We start from the raw sequence: 19,665 nt of genomic DNA, 5'->3' as shown, positions 1-19,665 counted from the left end.
TATTTATTTTTTTAACTGCGGTTCTACACATGCAGCCCCATGCTTCCCTATAAATGGAAGCTTCCATTTACTGTTGCTTTTTCCCCCACTGCCTGCCAGTATCACAGGAATAACAATAAGAAAGAGGAGAGACTTGTTCTAGAAGAACCAGTCCATATTCTCCTGGTCGCGTCAGTAAGAGGGCCTGCTGTGTGCTGTGCTGCTGTGGTTGAACATCACATGGGATCGGGCTGACTCCACACAGCACTGTTGTTTTAACAATAACTGCATTTTTGCACTACTGTCACTCTGTCTCCGGACAAACCAAAGAACTTTGTTCCGTTTGAGGAATCAATCGATGTTCAAAGCTGGTTAATGGCTTTACGTAAGCCCTCGCTGTGAAATATTGGGTTGTGGTGCAACACGGTAATGTGTGATTACAATGTATAGATTTTCTCACACACGCAGGTTGCATGTCAGTGCGCTATCGACCCAGCCTGTGTGTGACCTTAGTGTGATCTGTATGGTCCTACTTTGTGTGGAGAAGAGATGTGACACACAAGCAAACACTGAATTATGCAACAGGGCACCCGCACCGTCCACTTCTAGCAGCTTGGAGAGGTGACTTTGGTCCAAAGAAGAAATGTAAAAAAGTGCTGACGAACATGAGCCAATTATCGGAGAATGGGAGACAGCAAAGCTCTACAAAATTGACCGCAACCTCGCACTATCGAGTCAAAGGCCGGTCAGCCCTTAGTAAGTCTGGTCACCTTAGGACACCTGTGTTAGCAACAGTAACCAGGTGTAGTGTAACCATAGAACCCTGCCCGGGACACTGATGCCAACCACTTCTCTGGTTACAATGGTGTCTGCAGATGAGACAAGCCATGACAGGCCTGTGTTGTTTTCACCCTGGAAGGAAGACTTCACACCACAGGTATGGCAGCTGTTCTAAATATTACCGATTCATGATGTTGCTAAGTACTTATGCATTTTGTCTTCAGGAACTGATGCCTGATAACTGCAGAAGACTGAAATGGGCCAGAAATGAGCCCAACATTAAGAATAACTGTTCCGTGAAACTGTGCCCATTACTCCAACAAAGACATATTGGGATTTGACAAAACAGATAATTGCCTTCTTTCCTCCCACCTAAATCATTTGCAGGCCCATTCCCAGGTTTCAAATCACATTCAACATAGCTATGAAAGCACATCACACACTGTGCCAAATGCTATCAATCCAGTCAACTGCCTCTCCTCTCCAAGTGTGAGCCAGACTGCCTGCCTCATATGGAACATCTTCTGTCAGATTACTGTGTGTGTGTGTGTGTGTGTGTGTGTGTGTGTGTGTGTGTGTGTGTGTGTGTGTGTGTGTGTGTGTGTGTGTGGGGGGGGGGGGGGACACCACACAGGAGCCCACCACTAAACACATGGGCCTGAGGGGAGACTTCTGGGAGCTGACCACATCCTTACACAAAACTGTTCCCACACAGGGTCCTCATACCCACCCCCCAACCCACATCAGCTAGACCACACATCTGGGCCCAACCTGAGTCAGAGCACTCGGTCACTCAACGCCATGTACAGCCCAGCACCAGACTACTGCTAGCTAGGACGTTCCAGTTCCACTGTTTAGAATGAAACCAGCAAGTCAACCAAAGGAAAAAGAAAAACATGAGTGCAAAGGAGAAACCAACTCGTTTGAAGGGATTTTTCTGACAGTTAAGATTAACAAACATGTGAGTGTGGAGCTGTGTTTAGGGAAGCCTCGGTCACAGCGGTCATCTTTCAGACAGCCATTGTCTGCTTGGCAACAGTATTATTTGTGTGGACAGGCCCCGCCGGCGGTGGTCCACTGCCCTAGGTCTACACGGGTGTGGGTTGGGTCGGTGGGCCAAAGTGAAAGAGCTGCGGAAGGAGACCCTAAAAGGCCTCCCTCAGCCCCACCACACATCAAGGTGGGGTCAGGTTCAGTCCCGGAATTAAAACAAATAAAAAGGAGACCCATATGAGAAGCAGCAGATGTTCCCAGTCTAACTTTTGGCATTTCAGGCGAGGCTGCCTCAGGCACGGTATTCCCCACACACACACACACACAAACACACACCCTCGCAAAGAATACAAATACCAACCGGCCAAGTCTACTGAAAAGGACATAAGCCTTTGAGTTATTGCATCCATACTATCCTTGTCAATCATATATTACACACATACATACTGTACTTTAAGGGGCTCACCTAACTTTTACAAGACAAACCTGACTTGTCTAAAGGATCCTACAGTGCTTGCTCCTACCCGATCATTCAACCGCGACTCCCCCTCAACCCCAGCATGTGATCTAACAGGCATTTATCAGCCACAGAGGAGCTGACCAATCCCCAGTCATCTGAGCAGGGAGGGAGGGTTGGTCTGGTCCCCCGGGGACCACAGGGGAGAGAGGGGCTCTCATTCCAGCATTATCTCCAACCTAGCTCCCTGTCCACCCACAAACACCCCCCCATTCCCCTCTCTGACCCACCACAACCCCCCTCCCACCGGATGGCTACGCTTATCTTTCCTGCTCAAACCAAACAGAGGGCCGACTCAGCACACCCCAACCCCCCTCCAACAGTGTGACAGAACGGTGCCTTTCCTGTGTAAAGAGATTAGGCCTAGGCTTGTAGGGCCGGGGGCCCATTCTCAGGTATTTCCTACTTACAACAGTAAAGATGCTCACTACCCTGGGCTGGCCAAACATTATTTAAACGAATCTCTACATTTATGTTATTACATTTTAGTCATTTAGTAGAAACTCTTGTCCAGAGTGACTTACAGTAGGGCATTCAACTCAAGATGGCTGGGTGGGACAACCAGTACATTTTTCCTCAAAGTAGCGATCAGCTAAATCAGAGCTGGTAAATGGGAAGAGTGTCAAGCGCGAGTGTTAGTTTACGAAAGGTGTGGGGGGGGGGGGGGGGGGGGGGACTCTGCCGTTTTCAGGGAGAAGCTAGTTTCACCATTGGAGTGCTAGGACAAAGAAGAGCTTGGACTGGGCTGAGCAGGAGCTGCCCACCCATAGGGGTGGGAGGGCCAAGGTTGGGGTGTAGGGTTTGAGCATAGCCTAAAGGTAGGGAGGGGCAGTTCCTCTTGCTGCTCTGTAGGCAAGCACCATGGTATTGTAGTGGATGCGAGCTTCGACTGGAAGCCAGTGGAGTGCGTTGAGGAGCTGGGTGACATGAGAACCTGGGAAGGTTGAACACCAGACGGGCTGCAGCATTCTGGATATGTTGCAGGGGTTTGAACGCACAAGCAGGAAGCCCAGCCAACAGCGAGTTGCAGTTGTCCAGACAGAAGAGGACAAGTGCCTGGATTAGGGCCTTCACCGTTCCATCTACTAGGATATGATGCCACGCACCATCATTCATTAACTTGAGTAGAGGCATTTGAGGGGGCTGGCTTGATCTCACAGGGTCAAAGATGAGTCGCCAGCACTGCCGAAAGCAGGATCAAGGAGTTTGAGCAGGACAAACAGTACCATCAGGCATACAAAAGAGATCTGTCATACACAAAGCGGAGCTCTGAAATACAGGCATGTTGCTGTCCTAAAGTAAGTGAAACAACCTGACATGCAATAGAACATCGTTCAAGAGAAAAGCTATTCAGGAAAGAGGATGAGGACAAAGACCGCACACCACCATGAGAACATTGACTCATCGGTTGTCAATACAGAGAGAAAATGGTTCTCTGGTACACAAGCACAACAAGGCCAATGTATAGGCTACATAGTACTGTATGCACAAGGGCCATTCAACTCTAGTTAAATGAGCAAACTCCAATTGGACATCAGAAAGCCAGCAGTAGGTCCATTAGACTGGATCTGCCAGGAGGAGCTCTCTCAGCAGGTAGAAAATGAGAAGAGGATGTCCTGCCGTCTCTAATCTCTCTCCTACTGCATTCTGTTCCTCATCATAAGAGAACATTGAGGTTTAATGAGTCTTTACCTTTCACAGTTCTAGAGATTTAGATGTGCTTTCAAACTTTAGGCTGGTCCCAAATGTGGCCATCACTCAAACTAAATGGGAGGGCTGCCAACTGTCCCCATAAAACAGTAGTCATCTGGACAATGTGGACTGGAGTATTAGATCTAGCCCTGAAGATTAAACATGGTTCTAATAGTTACATTATTCTCCAGAAGTATTAAAGGGGAATCCTGTATAAGGGATTTGTATGTGATGTTCACTCAAATACGCAACAATCACCAGACACCATAAAGGAAGTAGGCGAGGCACGAGTCTTAGCATCTCAGGTTTCAATTCAGACTACACGTTCAGGCCAGCATCATTCTTGAGCTAAGCCAACTCCCATACCAGTCTAGCCTCTTGAGACTTGTTGTTGTTCATAAACATGCGTGACACTCAGTCACAGCCCTCTCAACACAAACCCAGAGACATTCCACACACCATCCCCGCCCACTGACAGACTGTACTAAATTAAAAAAAGACACCATTCCGTAATGTGAAGGACGACCACAAACTATTTAACAGACAAAAACATTTATTTATTTTTTTTTTTGCAAATGGAAGGAGACATTTCCAGCAACTAAAGCACAAAGGGTGGCTGAGAGAGGTTTGAATTTCCCCTGGCTAAGCAGACTCAACACAATGGTTTTTTCCCACATGAGGAAAGTCCTGTAACAATAAGCCCAATATCAGACATTGGGCCTGCAAATATCAAATTTCCTCCAGTCAGAATAAGGAGTGGAATATAACACCGGGTTGTGTGATCTCTATTGGTTTGTCAAATAGGCAACATGGGAGCTGAGGAGGGTGACAGACAAGTCATCAGCCCACAATGCCTGTCTGATCCTGTGAGGTCACACTGAGTGACAGAGTGTCTGGCTCTGAATGACAGAAGGAACAGCCAAGCAGAGGACAGAGCAGAGGTGTGTTGTGTGGACCAGTAAGGGGGACAAGGGCTGACCGGAGTGACTGTCAGGCCTCCGAGGTTGAATGGGGTCTGACAAGCCAAGGCCAGGGAATAGAACATAACATTTTTGTTGATCAATCAGGAGACCACTTCTAATCTAAGCCATTTTGAATTTGGGGTGTTACCGTTTAATGCAATGTGCACCAGGCACCAGCCAGAGATGTTTGGTTAGTGGTGTTTCTCTAACGCTCATGCGATTGCAAGGTTTGCAAAAAAATGGCCAATGGATTGATGCAAATAATCATAACAGCCTTCTGTCAGGTAGGCTTCTTTGTAGTTAGCATTTCATTGAGAAGGTTTTTTGGGAAGCATTTCCATCTACCAGCAGACCGTTATAATTAGCATTATTGCTAACGGCTAGACAAATTGTAGATCCGACACACAAGGGCACCACACTACGCACAGAGACGGCAATTCCTGTGCCGTTTCAGAAACGTTCCGGAAAAAATAATCACTGATTCTTTTTATTCATGTCTTATGATTAACATGGGTAAATTCATGAACTTCCCAATAAGTTCAATACATTTAGTTGATTTTCTACTAAGTGCAATGCATTTATTCAAGTTTCATATGTCACGTGCACAAGTACATTGAAATGCCTTTCTTACAAGCTCTAAACCCAACAATGCAGTACAAAAAAAAAAGAACAAAAACAAGAAATAAAAATAAGAACAGGAGAAAGAAAGAAGCTATATACACAAGATCAGTTCCAATACCCTATTTGCAATGTGCAGGGACACGAGTGATGGAGGTAGATATGTAAAGGGATAAGGTGACTAGGCAACAGGATGTATGATAATTTATGCTGCTGCTCCTCTGTTTAAAAAAAAAAAAATATATGTTTAAGAGTGTGTGTGTGTGTGTGTGTGAGATCCACATCAGAATAACAGGATCAGGCAGAGACGCATTCACATGAAAGCACCTGTGGTAAATAGGAAAAATAAAGTCACCGTCCTTTACCATATCATGTGACCAATTAGCCAAAGTGCAACATTTGTTCATGGAAATGTGTTCCGCTTTGGATCACTCAACATAATACAGCATCAGGCATAGATTAGACAGACCAGGAAGTGTAATAGCCAGTCTGGCCATGAGATAAGGGCCATAATTCCGTTTGAAGCCAGTAAGACAAGTTGTGTTCGTGATCTTTGGGCCACTTCCTAATGAACTGAGAGCCATTAAGCTAACAGAGCTTTCTCAGCTAAATACAGTCACACACAGGCAGCCAGCCTTGAGCAGTGACATAGAACTCATTTACAGCTTTATCTCCCAGTAGAGGAGACGGAGGAGAGCGGGATGTACAGATTTATTAAGAGAAGAGAGGAGGAGACACAGGTAGACACACGCTCAGTAGGATGTATGAGGCGAGACAGCCCAACTCTCAGCATCCCCTTCAGGTCAAGTCCCTCCGATAGTTCAGCCAATACTAGGCGAGTCATCTTGTGAACTGTACAACACCAGAAGCAGTAACCATATTTTACAATGAATGTCTCAAACTTTAAGCAGGTAATAATTTGGCCCATTGAAGAGTAGCCAAGTGTTGGCCAGTATTTTATTTATTTGACCTTTATTTAACTAGGCATTTTCAATGACGGCCTTGGAACAGTGGGTTAACTACCTTGTTCAGGGGCAGAACGACAGATTTTTACCTTGTCAGCTGGGGGATTCGATCCTGCAACCTTTCGGTTATTAGCACAACACTCTAACCACTAGGCTACCTGCCGCACCAGTATGAGCCACAACAAACAGTCACAGAGGGAATGATGGATCCAAATACAGTCAGGATGTGCAAATCCCAGGCAGCCAACTCCCAGGTTCCCACATATAACCACTCTCTGGATTATAAACTCACAAATTACAGCTGTTGGACCTGTGGGTAACTGTGACTATTCTGTGTAAAGTATAACTACAGTACACAGCGAGCACACACACAAGGATGCTTCAGTGTGTGTGTACATTTCCTGAACAATTTTTTTTTTTTTACAACGCTACAAGTTTTGGTTCCATGTTTCATGAGCTGAAATAAGAGATCCCAGAAATGTTCCATACGCACAAAAAGCTTATTTCTCTCAATTTGTGCACAAATTTGTTACATCCCTGATTGTGAACATTTCTCCTTTGTCAAGATAATCCATCCACCTGACAGGTGTGGGTGTGGCATATCAAGAAGCTGATTAAACAGCATGATCATCACAGGTCAACCTTGTGCTGGGGACAATAAAAGACCACTCTAAAATGTGCAGTTTTGTCACACAACAGAATGTTGATACGGACTGGTTCTGATCTACGAGCCTATTTATTTTTATGTATCTGTGACCAACAGATGCCTAACTGTATTCCCAGTCATATGACATTCATAGATTAGGGCCTAATTTGTTTATTTTAATTGACCGATTTCCTTATATGAACTGTAACTCAGTAATATGACTTGCCTAGTTAAAAATAGGTTATTAAAATGTTTGAAATTGTTGCATGCTGCATTTATATTTTTGTTCAGTGTATTTCAATGCAGGGGAAACATCTCCATGGAGATGGTAAACAGGAAATGAAAGTGTAAAGAAAATAGGTGTGACAAATCTAACAATGGCTTTGTCAATTGAAATCTTAAGACTTGATGAAGCAAGACCAGTGGTTGAGATTCTGCTCGTGTATTTATGGTGATAGGTTCTTTACCTCAAAACGACATCAAGTCACATACACATGGTTAGCAGATGTTAATGCAAGTGTAGCGAAATGCTTGTGCTTCTAGTTCCGACCGTGCAGTAATACCTAACAAGTAATCTAACAATTTCACAACAACTACCTTATACACACACAAGTGTAAAGGAATGAATATGAATATGTACATATAAATACATAGATGAATGATGGCCGTGCAGCATAGACAAGATGCAGTAGATGGTATAGAGTACAGTATATACATATGAGATGAGTAATATAGGAAGCGGCATTGTTAAAGTGACAAGTGATACATTTATTACATCCAATTTTTAATTATTAAAGTGGCTAGAGATTTGAGTCAGTATGTTGGCAGCAGCCCCTCAATGTTAGTGATGACTGTTTAACAGTCTGATGGCCTTGAGATAGAAGCTGTTTTTCAGTCTCTCGGTCCCAGCTTTGATGCACCTGTAATGACTTCACCTTCTGGATGATAGTGGATTGAACAGGCAGTGGCTCGGGTGGTTGTTGTCCTTGATGATCTTTATGGCCTTCCTGTGACATCGGGTGGTGTAGGTGTCCTGGAGGGCAGGTAGTTTGCCCCCGGTGATGCGTTGTGCAGACCTCACTACCCTCTAGAGAGCCTTACGGTTATGGGTGGAGCAGTTGCCGTACCAGGCAGTGATACAGCCCGACAGAATGCTCTCGATTGTGCATCTGTAAAAGCTTGAGTGTTTTCGGTGACATGCCAAATATCTTCAGCCTCCTGAGGTTGAAGAGGCACTGCTGCACCTTCTTCACCACACTGTCTGTGTGTGTTGGCCAACTCAGTTTGTCCGTGATGTGTACGCCTAGGAACTTAAACTTTCCACCTTCTCCACTAATGTCCTGTCGATGTGGACAGAGGAGTGCTCCCTCTGCTGTTTCCTGAAGTCCACGATTATCGCCTTTGTTTTCTTGACGTTGAGTGGGAGGTTATTTTCCTGATACCACACTCCGAGGGCCCTCAACTCCTCCCTGTAGGCCGTCTCGTCGTTGTTGGTAATCAAGCCTACCACTATAGTGTCGTCTGTAGACTTGAAGACTTAGTTGGAGGCGCGCATGGCGATGCAGTCATGGGGGAACAGGGAGTACAGGAGAAGGCTGAGAACGCACCATTGTGGGCCCCCAGTGTTGAGGATCAGCAGGGTTGTTTCCTATCCTCACCACCTGGTGGGCGGCCTGTCAGGAAGTCCAGGACACTGTTGCACAGGGCGGGGTTGAGACCCAGGGTCTTGAGCTTAATGTTGAGTATGGAGGGTACTACGGTGTTAAATGCTGAGCTGTAATTAATTAACAGAATTCTTACATGGGTATTCCTCTTGTCCAGATGGGTTAGGGCAGTGCGATTGCGTCATCTGTGGACCTATTGGGGCGGTACGCAAATGGGCGTGGGTCTAGGGTGTCAGGTAGGGTGGAGGTGATATGATCCTTGACTAGTCTCTCAAAGCACTTCATGATGACAGAAGTGAGTGCTATGGGTCGATAGTCGTTTAGCTCAGTTACCTTAGCTTCCTTGGGAACAGGAACAATGGTGGCCCTCTTGAAGCATGTGGGAACAGCAGCCTCGGATTGATTGAATATGTCAGTAAACACACCAGCCAGCTGGTCTGCGCATACTCAGAGGACACGGCTAGGGATGCCGTCTGGACCGGCAGCCTTGAGGGTTAACACATTTAAATGTTTTACTCACGTTGGCCACAGTGAAGGAGACGCCGCAGACGTCCGTGTCTGCGACGGGGCTGGTTTTCTTTTTGTAATTTGTGATTGACTGTAGAACCTGCCACATACGTCTAGTGTCTGAGCAGTTGAATTGCAACTCTACTTGGTCTCTATACTGACGTTTAGCTTGTTTGATTGCCTTGTGGAGGGAATAGCTACACTGTTTGTATTTGGTCATGTTTCCAGTCGTCTTGCCATGATTAAAAGCAGTGGTTCGCACTTTCAGTTTTGCGAATGCTGCAATCAATCCACAGTTTCTGGTTGGGGAAGGTTTTAATAGTCACTGTGGTTACAACATCACCGATGCACTTGCTAATAAACTCGCTCACCGAATCAGCGTATACAACAATGTTGTTGTCTGAGGCTGTCCAGAACATATCCCAGTCCATGTGATCTTGAAGCGTGGAATCAGATTGGTCGGACCAGCGTTGAACAGACCTGAGCACGGGAATTTCCTGTTTTAGTTTCCATCTATAGGCTGGGGGCAACAAAATGGAGTCGGGGTCAGATTTTCCGAAAGAAGAGCGAGGGAGGGCTTTGTATGCGTTGCAGAAGTTAGAGTAGCAATGATCCAGAATACTGCCAGCCCGGGTTGCGCATTTGATACCCTGATAAAACAAAGCTCCCTAAATTCTCAAATTACCTTCGTTAAAATCCCCAGCTACAATAAATGCAGACCTCAACATATGTGGTTTACAGTTTATATAGAGTCCAATGAAGTTCTTTCAGGGCCATGGCTGTGTTTGCTTGGGGAGGGATATACACGGCTGTGATTATAATCGAAGAGAATTCTCTTGGTAGATAATGCGGTCGGCATTTGATTGTAAGGAATTCTAGGTCAGGTGAACAAAAGGACTAGGGTTCCTGTATGTTGTTATGATCACAACAACTTGTTAATCATGACACGGAACCCAAACCGGCTGCACGTGTGCGCCATCGTGCATAAATGTATTTTGTCCCCCCACACCAAACGCGATCACGACACGCAGATTAAAATGTCAAAACAAACTCTGAACCAATTACATTCATTTGGGGACAGGTTGAAAAATATTAAACATGTATGGCAATTTAGCTAGCTAGCTTGCACCTGATAGCTAATTTCTCCTATTTAGCTAGCTTGCTGTTGCTAGCTAATTTGTCCTGGGATATAAACATTGAGTTGTTATTTTACCTGAAATGCACAAGATCCTCTACCCCGACAATTAATCCACACATAAAACGGTCAACCGAATTGTTTCTAGTCATCTCTCCTCCTTCCAGGTTTTTACATCTTTGAACTTATATGGTGATTGGCATCTAAAACTTTCATAGCATTACCACAACAACCGACAACAAAGTTCATCTTTCAATCACCCACGTGGGTATAACCAATGAGGAGATGGCAACCTGCTTCTATAAACCAATTAGGAGATGGGAGAGGCAGGACTTGCAGCGCGATCTGTGTCAGAAATAGGAATAACTTGTATTTTAGCCCTTGGCAACGCTTGTTAATGCTTGCAGGCAGTGTGGGTGCAATAATTGAATAACAGACTCCTAAATTGATTTTGCGACACGAGCGGTGTAGTCTGGGTATAAGGCATACACCCCCTACCTTCTTACCAGAGAGATGTTTGTTCCTGTCGGCGCGATGCATGAAGAATCCGGGAGGCTGTACTGACTCTGATAACGTATTCCAAGAGAGCCATGTTTCCGTGAAACAGAGAATGTCACCATCTCTGATGTCTCTCTGGAAGGCAACCCTTGCTCGAATTTCATCTACCTTGTTGTCAAGAGACTGGACATTGGCGAGTAGTATACTCGGGAGCGATGTGCCCGTCTCTGGAGCCTGACCAGAAGACCGCTCCGTCTGCCCCTTCTGTGGAGACGCTGTTTTGGGACGCCTACTTGGATCCGATCCATTGTCCTGGGTGGTGGTCCAAACAGAGGATTCACTTCGGGAAAGTCGTATTCCTGGTCGTAATGTTGGTAAATTGTTGGTAAGTTGCTCTTCTATCCAATAGTTCTTCCCGGCTGTATGTAATAACACTTGAGATTTTCTGAGCTAACAATGTAAGAAATAATACATAAAAAAAAATCTAAATACTGCATAGTTTCCTAAGATCGCAAAGCGAGGCGACAATCTATTAATGTTCAGTGCACTCAGAAGGTATTCAGACCTCTTGAATTTTTCCAAATGTTATTACGTTATAGCCTTATTTGAAAATTGTTTAAATAAAAAAAAAAATCCACAATCTACACACACTTCCCCATAATGACAAATCAGAAACAGGTTTTGAGAAATGTTTTAACATTTCTGCAGCATTGAAGATCCAAGAACACAGTGGACTCCATCACTCTTAAATGGAAGAAATGTGGAACCACCAAGACTCTTCTTAGAGCTGGCCGCCATGCCAAACTGAGCAATCGGGGGAGAAGGGCCTTGGTCAGGTAGGTGACCAACAACCCAATGGTCACTGACAGAGCTCCTATGTGGAGATGGGAGAACCTTCCAGAAAGACAACCATCTCTCCAATCAGGCCTTGATGGTAGAGTGGCCAGACAAAAGCCACTCCTCAGTAAAAAAGGCACATGACAGTCCGCTTGGAGTTTTCCCAAAAGGCACCGAAACAAGATTCTCTGGTCTGATGAAACTAAGATTGAACTCCTGGCCTGAATGCCAACCGTCACGTCTGAAGGAAACCAGGCACCGCTCATAACCTGGCCAATACCATCCATACGGTGAAGCATGGTGGTGGCAGCATCATGCTGTGGGGATGTTTTTCAGCGGCAGGGAATGGGAGACAAGTCAGGATTGAGGGAAAGATGAACGGAGCAAAATACAGAGAGAGAGATCCTTGATGAAAACCACTTCTAGAGCGCTCAGGACCTCAGACTGGGGCGAAGGTTCAACTTCCAACAGGGCAACGACCCTAAGCACACAACCAAGGAGTGCAAATGTAAAACTTCAGTTGTGTGTGTGTGTGTGTGTGTATAATTAATATACATACATATATATACGTATATATACGTATACATATACATATATATGTATATATACGTATACATATACATATACACACACATATGTATATATATGTATATATATATATATACACGTATACACATATACATACGTATACACATATACACACATACATACGTATACACATATACACACATACATACGTATATACACACACACACACGTATACACACATACGTATACACACACACACACACACACACACACACACACACACACACACACACGTATACATATATATATATACAAAAAAATAAAACCTGTTTTTGATTTGTCATTATGGGGTAGTGTGTGGGAAAGTGAAGGTGTCTGAATAGATTCTGCACTGTATATCCAATACACTTCAAAACAACACATATCATGGGGCTTTCTATGAAACCACAATCCTTCACACAACCTCCAATGTATGAGTTAATATAACAGTTTGTGGTGAATTGGCACAGAGATTAATGTATAATGTTCTATTGGTATCGATTTTGTCCACTTTGCCGAAAAGGCACAAAGAAAACTGTCCGGTGCTGTGCTCATCACTAGTATGATGCTGCCATGGCGATAGTGAGCCAGCAAAAAGCAGGGTTGGGGAGTAACGGATTACATGTAAGGGATTACAAAGAAAACTAACCAATACGTTATGTTAGCAGCAAAAATATTGTAATCAGATTAAAGATACTATTGAAAACCCAGATGCTTAAATTGATGACTACTTTTAAATTCAGAAACAATGTTTATGCAGGAAAAAATTGTTTTTCAATGACATTCAAATCAGCATTGAAAAAAGGCACAAGTTTACATTTGTTTAAGTCTGACCATAAATCAGAGACTACTATGATGACACACCAAATGTGCTTGATGGATCATGGGAAAAGAACAAGAACAGGCTTTTGTAGGCTACAGCCCAAGCCATGTCTTCCAATGGTGAGACTGCCTTCAGCATCAAAAGATGATCCAACTTGATTAAACGCTTGGAGGTAAGGATAACAGCGGTGGTGTAGTCTATGGCGATACGGATATCACTTATTATTGATATCTACATTGCATATTGATGTGAATCACACTGCTGCTCTGTCATTTTTCTATTTGCGCCTTACGGATTGTGGATGGCTGTTCAAATCTAAATGTGTATTTGAACCCAATAATTGTTAAATTCAAGAAGTCTAAGCTGCCTATCAATCATTGTTTTTGAAACCAGTTAACAGCCAGTAAAAAATGCACTCTTGCAACAGCTGCATAACGCAGATCCCAGCCTATGGAATAAAAGTGAGGCATTTATTGCTCAATCTAATTCATGCTAAAGGACACATGCTCAAACTCGCACACTTTTGATTTCTCCTTTAAGTCTCTAGTTCCTACATCCATTTTTAGACTTTGTGATGGAATATCTACATAGGCGTACAGAGGCCCATTATCACAAACCATTACTCCTGTGTTCCAATGGCACGTTGTGTTAGCTTATCCAAGGTTATCATTTTAAAAGGCTAATTGATCATTAGAATGAAGAAGCCTACATAACCAACCTATTAAGTAAAATATAACATCCATATATGGCCAGCAATGTAAACTTTAACATGGATTTATCCTGCAATAGATGCCGTTCAATTGGTAACATACATTTCTGTCTTCTTCTAATGCCTCAAACGCTATGGGATCGGTGAATTTCTCTTGAATTTCAAAGATGATGGATCTAATGTGTTATTTTCTCCTACATTAATTTCACATTTCCGCAAACTTCAAAGTGTTTCCTTTCAAATGCTATCGAGAATATGCATACCCTTGCTTCAGGTCCTGAGTTACAGGCAGTTAGATTTGGGTATGTCATTTTAGGCAAAAATTGGAGAAAAAAAGGTGTCCAATCCTTAAGAGGCTGTTAAGGGGGAAGTAATCTAAAAGTAACAGAATGTAATCAGATTATGTTACTGAGTTTGGGTAATCCAAAAGTTACATTACCGATTACAATTTGACAGGTAACTAGTAATGGATTACATTTAGAAAGTAACCTACCCAACCCTGGCAACAAGTCACATGCTAGAGAGGGCTGCAGGACAAGAACCTCTCATGTTATACATGACCTGGAGAAATAACACCCCCCTTCTCAAGGCCACCTGACATCAGTCTTTTGCTAGTGGATGTTGAAAGCAGATAAATTAACAAGGTATTTCACGTTGTCCTTGTTTAAGGCAGAACACAACAACAGCATGGTTAAAAACAAACTGGAAATAAACGTTATCTATCAAAGGGTCAGATATTCCGTTTGAATATACATTTTGTTGCTCTGATCACTAACTCAGTCCTCTTTCCATTCAACATATAGCAAAAACTAGCTGTGCTTTAATTTGGTTAGTAGCAGTAGCACACAAAAGAGATGGGCGCTTAATTTCTGGCAAATCCAACCCATAGTCAACATACGCTGCATTGCCAGTCAGAGGGCGGATATGATAGGTTCTAAAAGGTGAACCGTTCCACTGACACCAACAATCAAATCACTGGCTTCCACATGGATGGAATGGAAACCCGGATTACGACAAAACTGTTTTCTGACAAACAGACCCAACCTTCTGACAGGATGCAGTGCTCCACAGGGCTTTGATTTGGGCCAGTCAAAAGTTTCCATCCACCCTCTCTCAAGCCATGCAGCTAATGAGGATCAATACGAAGTTGGTGAGGAAAATGCTGTTTTGTTGGTTTTAAAATGTAAGCCTTTAAGACTGCTGGTACTGTATTTTGGCCCTACTCCAAAGGATAGAGACTTAGTCAGCAGTTACAACTAGTTGAATATCTTATAGCATTGATCAAGACTATTAAGGTGAGTGGAAAAAAGGGAAGTGAATTCTACAGGACATAGAGGAAAGAGATACACTGACCCACCTGCTTTAAAATAACCAGCCATGGGGTCATGCTATAAAACCATGTCAGTAACATCTTGCAAGAAATGTATACTTTTTTGGCTTAAGGAGCGGTGGTCACACATGGGCTAAAAATTACATAGAAGCGTTGATTAGAGGTCGACCGATTATGATTTTTAAACACTGATACCGATTGGAGGACCAAAAAAAGCTGATACATTTATTGGACAATAATTTTTTTTATGTATTTGTAATAATGACAATTACAACAATACTGAATGAACACTTATTTTAACATAATATAATACATCAATAAAATCAATTTAGCCTCAAATAAAATGAAACATGATCAATTTGGTTTAAATAATGCAAAAACAAAGTGTTGGAGAACAAAGTAAAAGAGCATTATGTGCCATGTAAAAAAGCTAACATTTAAGTTCCTTGCTCAGAACATGAGAACATATGAAAGCTGGTGGTTCCTTTTAACAGGAGTCTTCAATATTCCCAGGTAAGAAGTTTTAGGTTGTAGTTATTATAGGAATTATAGGACAATTTCTCTCTATACAATTTGTATTTCATATACCTTTGACTATTGGATGTTCTTATAGGCACTTTAGTATTGCCAGTGTAACAGTATAGCTTCCGTCCCTCTCCCCTACCTGGGCTCGAACCAGGAACACATCGAGAACAGCCACTCTCGAAGCAGCGTTATCCATCGCACCACAAAAGCCCCTCTACAAGGGGAACAACCACTCCAAGTCTCAGAGCAAGTGACGTTTGAAACGCCATTAGTGCGCACCCCGCTAACTAGCTAACCATTTCACATCGGTTACACCAGCCAAATCTCGGGAGTTAATAGGCTTGATGTCATAAACAGCTCAATGCTTGAAACACAGCGACGAGCTGCTGGCAAAACGTGCGAAAGTGCTGGTTGAATGAATGCTTACGAGCCTGCTGGTGCCTAACATCGCTCAGTCAGACTGCTCTATCAAATCATAGACTTAATTATAACATAATAACACACAGAAATACGAGCCTTAGGGCATTAATATGGTCGAATCCGGAAACAAGACGTTTATTCTTTCAGTGAAATACAGAACCGTTCTGTATTTTATCTAAGGGGTGGCATCCATTAGTCTAAATATTCCTGTTACGTTGCACAACCTTCAATGTTATGTCATAATTGCGTAAATTCTGGCAAATTAGGCGGCCCAAACTGTTGCATATACACTGACTCTGCGTGCAATGAACGCAAGAGAAGTGACAATTTCACCTGGTTAATTTTGCCTGCTAACCTGGATTTCTTTTAGCAAAATATGCAGGTTTAAAAATATATACTTTTGTGTATTGATATTAAGAAAGGCATTGATATTTATGGTTAGGTACAGTCGTGCAACGATTGTGCTTTTTTCGCAAATGCGCTTTTGTTAAATCATCCACCGTTTGGCGAAGTTGGCTGTCTTTGGTTAGGAAGAAATAGTCTTCAAAGAGTTCGCAACGAGCCAGGTTAGTAGGCAATATTAACTAAATATGCAGGTTTAAAAATATATACTTGTGTATTGATTTTAAGAAAGGTGTGGATGTTTATGGTTAGGTACACTTTGGAGCAAGACAGTCCATTTTCGCGAATATGCACCGCATCGATTATATGCAACGCAGGACACGCTAGATAAACTAGTAATATCATCAACCATGTGTAGTTAACTAGTGATTATGATTGCTTGATTGTTTTTTATAAGATAAGTTTAATGCTAGCTAGCAACTTACCCTGGCTTCTTACTGCATTCATGTAACAGGCAGTCTCCTCGTGGAGTGCAATGTAATCAGGTGGTTAGAGAGTTGGACTAGTTAACTGTAAGGTGCAAGATTGAATCCCCGAGCTGACAAGGTAAAAATCTGTCATTCTGCCTCTGAACAAGACAGTTAACCCACTGTTCCTACGACATCATTGAAAATAAGAATGTGTTCTTAACTGACTTGCCTAGTTAAATAAAATTATAAATAAAGGTGTGTAAAAAAAAATTGGTGGCCAAAAATACCTATTTCCGATTGTTATGAAAACTTGAAATCGGCCCTAATTAATCGGCGATTCCGATTAATCAGTCAACCTCAAGCCTTGATGCAGAAAGTTATTTTGTTAAATGACATCCAACAATCTCTAACATTTTGTTGGCAAATTCATAAGCAATGGAGGAGATACAAAATTGACATAGGGTTGTGGGTGTGGAGAGCAATGACTATAGTGGGGAGGGGGGTGTGTGTTGCATGTGAGACATGTTAACCAAACCATCACAAAAGCAAATTATCTTTAAGCAATTTAAATAAGAGCAGGGGAATACTGACTCAGGACTACAGGAACAAAGCAGCAACAGTTAGGCCTAGCTGACAGTGAGGCTGTCCTTCTGTCCAAAGCTAATTAATCGGATCAGAGGGGACCCCCATCACCCCCAATGCTTTGACTTGTCTTGCAACTCGGAGCAAGGAGGTGGGGTAAGCTGGCTGCTGCCTGCGTGCCTAAAAAACACTTTACCCCATGTAGCAAACTGTACACACACACTAACAAATATTAGCTAGATATGAAACCCATCAGACAAAAACAACAACCACGTGCGTGTTGGATGCAATAAATATAAACACGACAGGAGACGCAAGAACACGACTCATTTTAGTAGCTAGTAGAGATTAGAAAAGCGATAACTAGCTAGCCAACCATCATCATAAATGGTCAGTGTCAGACCATTTAACGATAGCCTAGCTAGCTAGCCAGCCATCTGGCTATATTGAGACACTCAGCAACAGGTTAAACACTTAACATTGTCTTAGCAAATACTTATTTGATATAGTAGAAGTAATGCTTATTGACACCAACTAGCTACCTTACGGCCTAGTGACATAGCTACATGATGAGTGGCAAAGAACATGGCTTTAATGAGTAACGTTATGTTCCTTTAGTTCATTACTGACTGGGCTCGTCATCATCCCAACTCAACACTCTCGATAACGTTAGAATGATATCTAAGCTAGCTAACTAAAGAAGCCGGTGTTTAAATTTGCTGCTATCCATAATCATGGTGCTGAAATACAAAATGACCAAACGACGATCTAGCGACATGAGCTTACTACTGTTAGCTAATGTGTGCTTCACTTGTTTACAATGTGAACGTAGCTATTTTTTTTAACCAGCAAAAGAAATGCAATACAATTGTTTGTATATCTGTAAATAGCGAGATTTGGAGTCGTGATTTTCCAGGTAAACGTCCACGTTGGATTGCATCTGTGTGTGTTGAGATGCTAGCTAGCTTGGTAGCGAATAGTCAAGTGTGACTGCAAGTTTACAATCTATTGCATCAATTACTGTATTCACCTCGTCCGCCATTGCATGCACTTGTCACAGCTATAAACCGAAGCGTGCTGCTGGTGGTGAGCAAGAAAACAGCCTCGTACTGTCTTTCCAGCTAGTTCTCAAACATTACGTTAGCTGGCGCCAATGATCCTGTTGTCAGGTTGGTTAGCTCAGTAGCTAGTTTGATTTGCGATTAAGGTGTGGGTAATTTGTTTTTAGAGTTTGAGACAGTGTTGTGGTTATTTGACCATTTCAATAATACTATACAGGTATTTGTTAACAAATGTGTTTGGTTGACAGTGTTTCATAATTCATTATCAGACTAGAGAATCCGCACGCGTATCCTCTGGTCTTCTTCCCACTTAGGAATGATTGCCTCTCTCCCGACGGGTGCGGCCTGTGCTCAGGGAAGGTCCACGGACTCACCTCGGTGGGTTGGCTGATCTCGAACAGGTCAAGCCGGTTGGCGTTCCAGTGGTTAATGATATCGGCTAGTTTCCGCCGTTCCTCCTCCCTGCTCCCCGACATTCTGAATCCCGAATGACTCTCTACTGAAGAAAAATCCCCTTACAGCGATAAAAACAAGCCTCTGATCCGATAACTTCACGAAAAAAATGCACCCAGTATCTGGGCTCTATACCGTTCGAGTGTTTCGCTGTCACCGGTAGCTGTACCTCTTGCGGACCGCTCCTGCTGTTTCCGCGTTCTCCTCTCTCGCTTACCGCACCCGATTCTCTCTCCCCGGGAAGCAAATGGGACTATTTCAGCGCGCGCTCACGCCCTTACAATTTGCCCTGCACGAGCACAACAGTGATGTGTGCCTTTCCCTGCGTTAACTAGTTCGACTCCAGTACAGTGTCCAGTCAATACAATAAATATATAAACATTTCAATTGTCATTTGGGTGACCATAAGAATGGTCAATGAAACTTTGTAAATTCACAGACAGGTCATTGTATTTTACTGTAATTTAATGACTACTGAATCTTTTCAGGAAAATATGACGTATTTGTGTAAATTGTCATCTAATTCTATGTAATCTAATATGACAGTTGGCCTATGTGTTTTATCAAGTAAACAAGCATTGAAGGGAACC

At 43.0% G+C, this 19,665-nt stretch overlaps 1 protein-coding gene across 1 annotated transcript in view; it reads right to left on the bottom strand.

Annotated features, from left to right (window-relative positions):
- The window catches only part of LOC135505991 (afadin-like), a 134,593-nt gene extending 115,270 nt beyond the window's left edge, over window positions 1-19,323 (bottom strand). The window contains 1 exon segment of the mRNA XM_064925310.1: window positions 18,997-19,323. Within this exon segment, the coding sequence (XP_064781382.1) occupies window positions 18,997-19,098 (102 nt within the window). The 5' untranslated portion in view covers window positions 19,099-19,323.
- Between the last annotated feature and the right edge of the window lie 342 nt (window positions 19,324-19,665).

The sequence above is a fragment of the Oncorhynchus masou genome, chromosome 19 (genome assembly GCF_036934945.1).
Source record: "Oncorhynchus masou masou isolate Uvic2021 chromosome 19, UVic_Omas_1.1, whole genome shotgun sequence".
In the NCBI taxonomy this organism is placed as follows: Eukaryota; Metazoa; Chordata; class Actinopteri; order Salmoniformes; family Salmonidae; genus Oncorhynchus; species Oncorhynchus masou.
The sequence above is the reverse complement of the archived record's forward strand: the minus strand, read 5'-3'. Positions and strand labels throughout refer to the sequence as shown.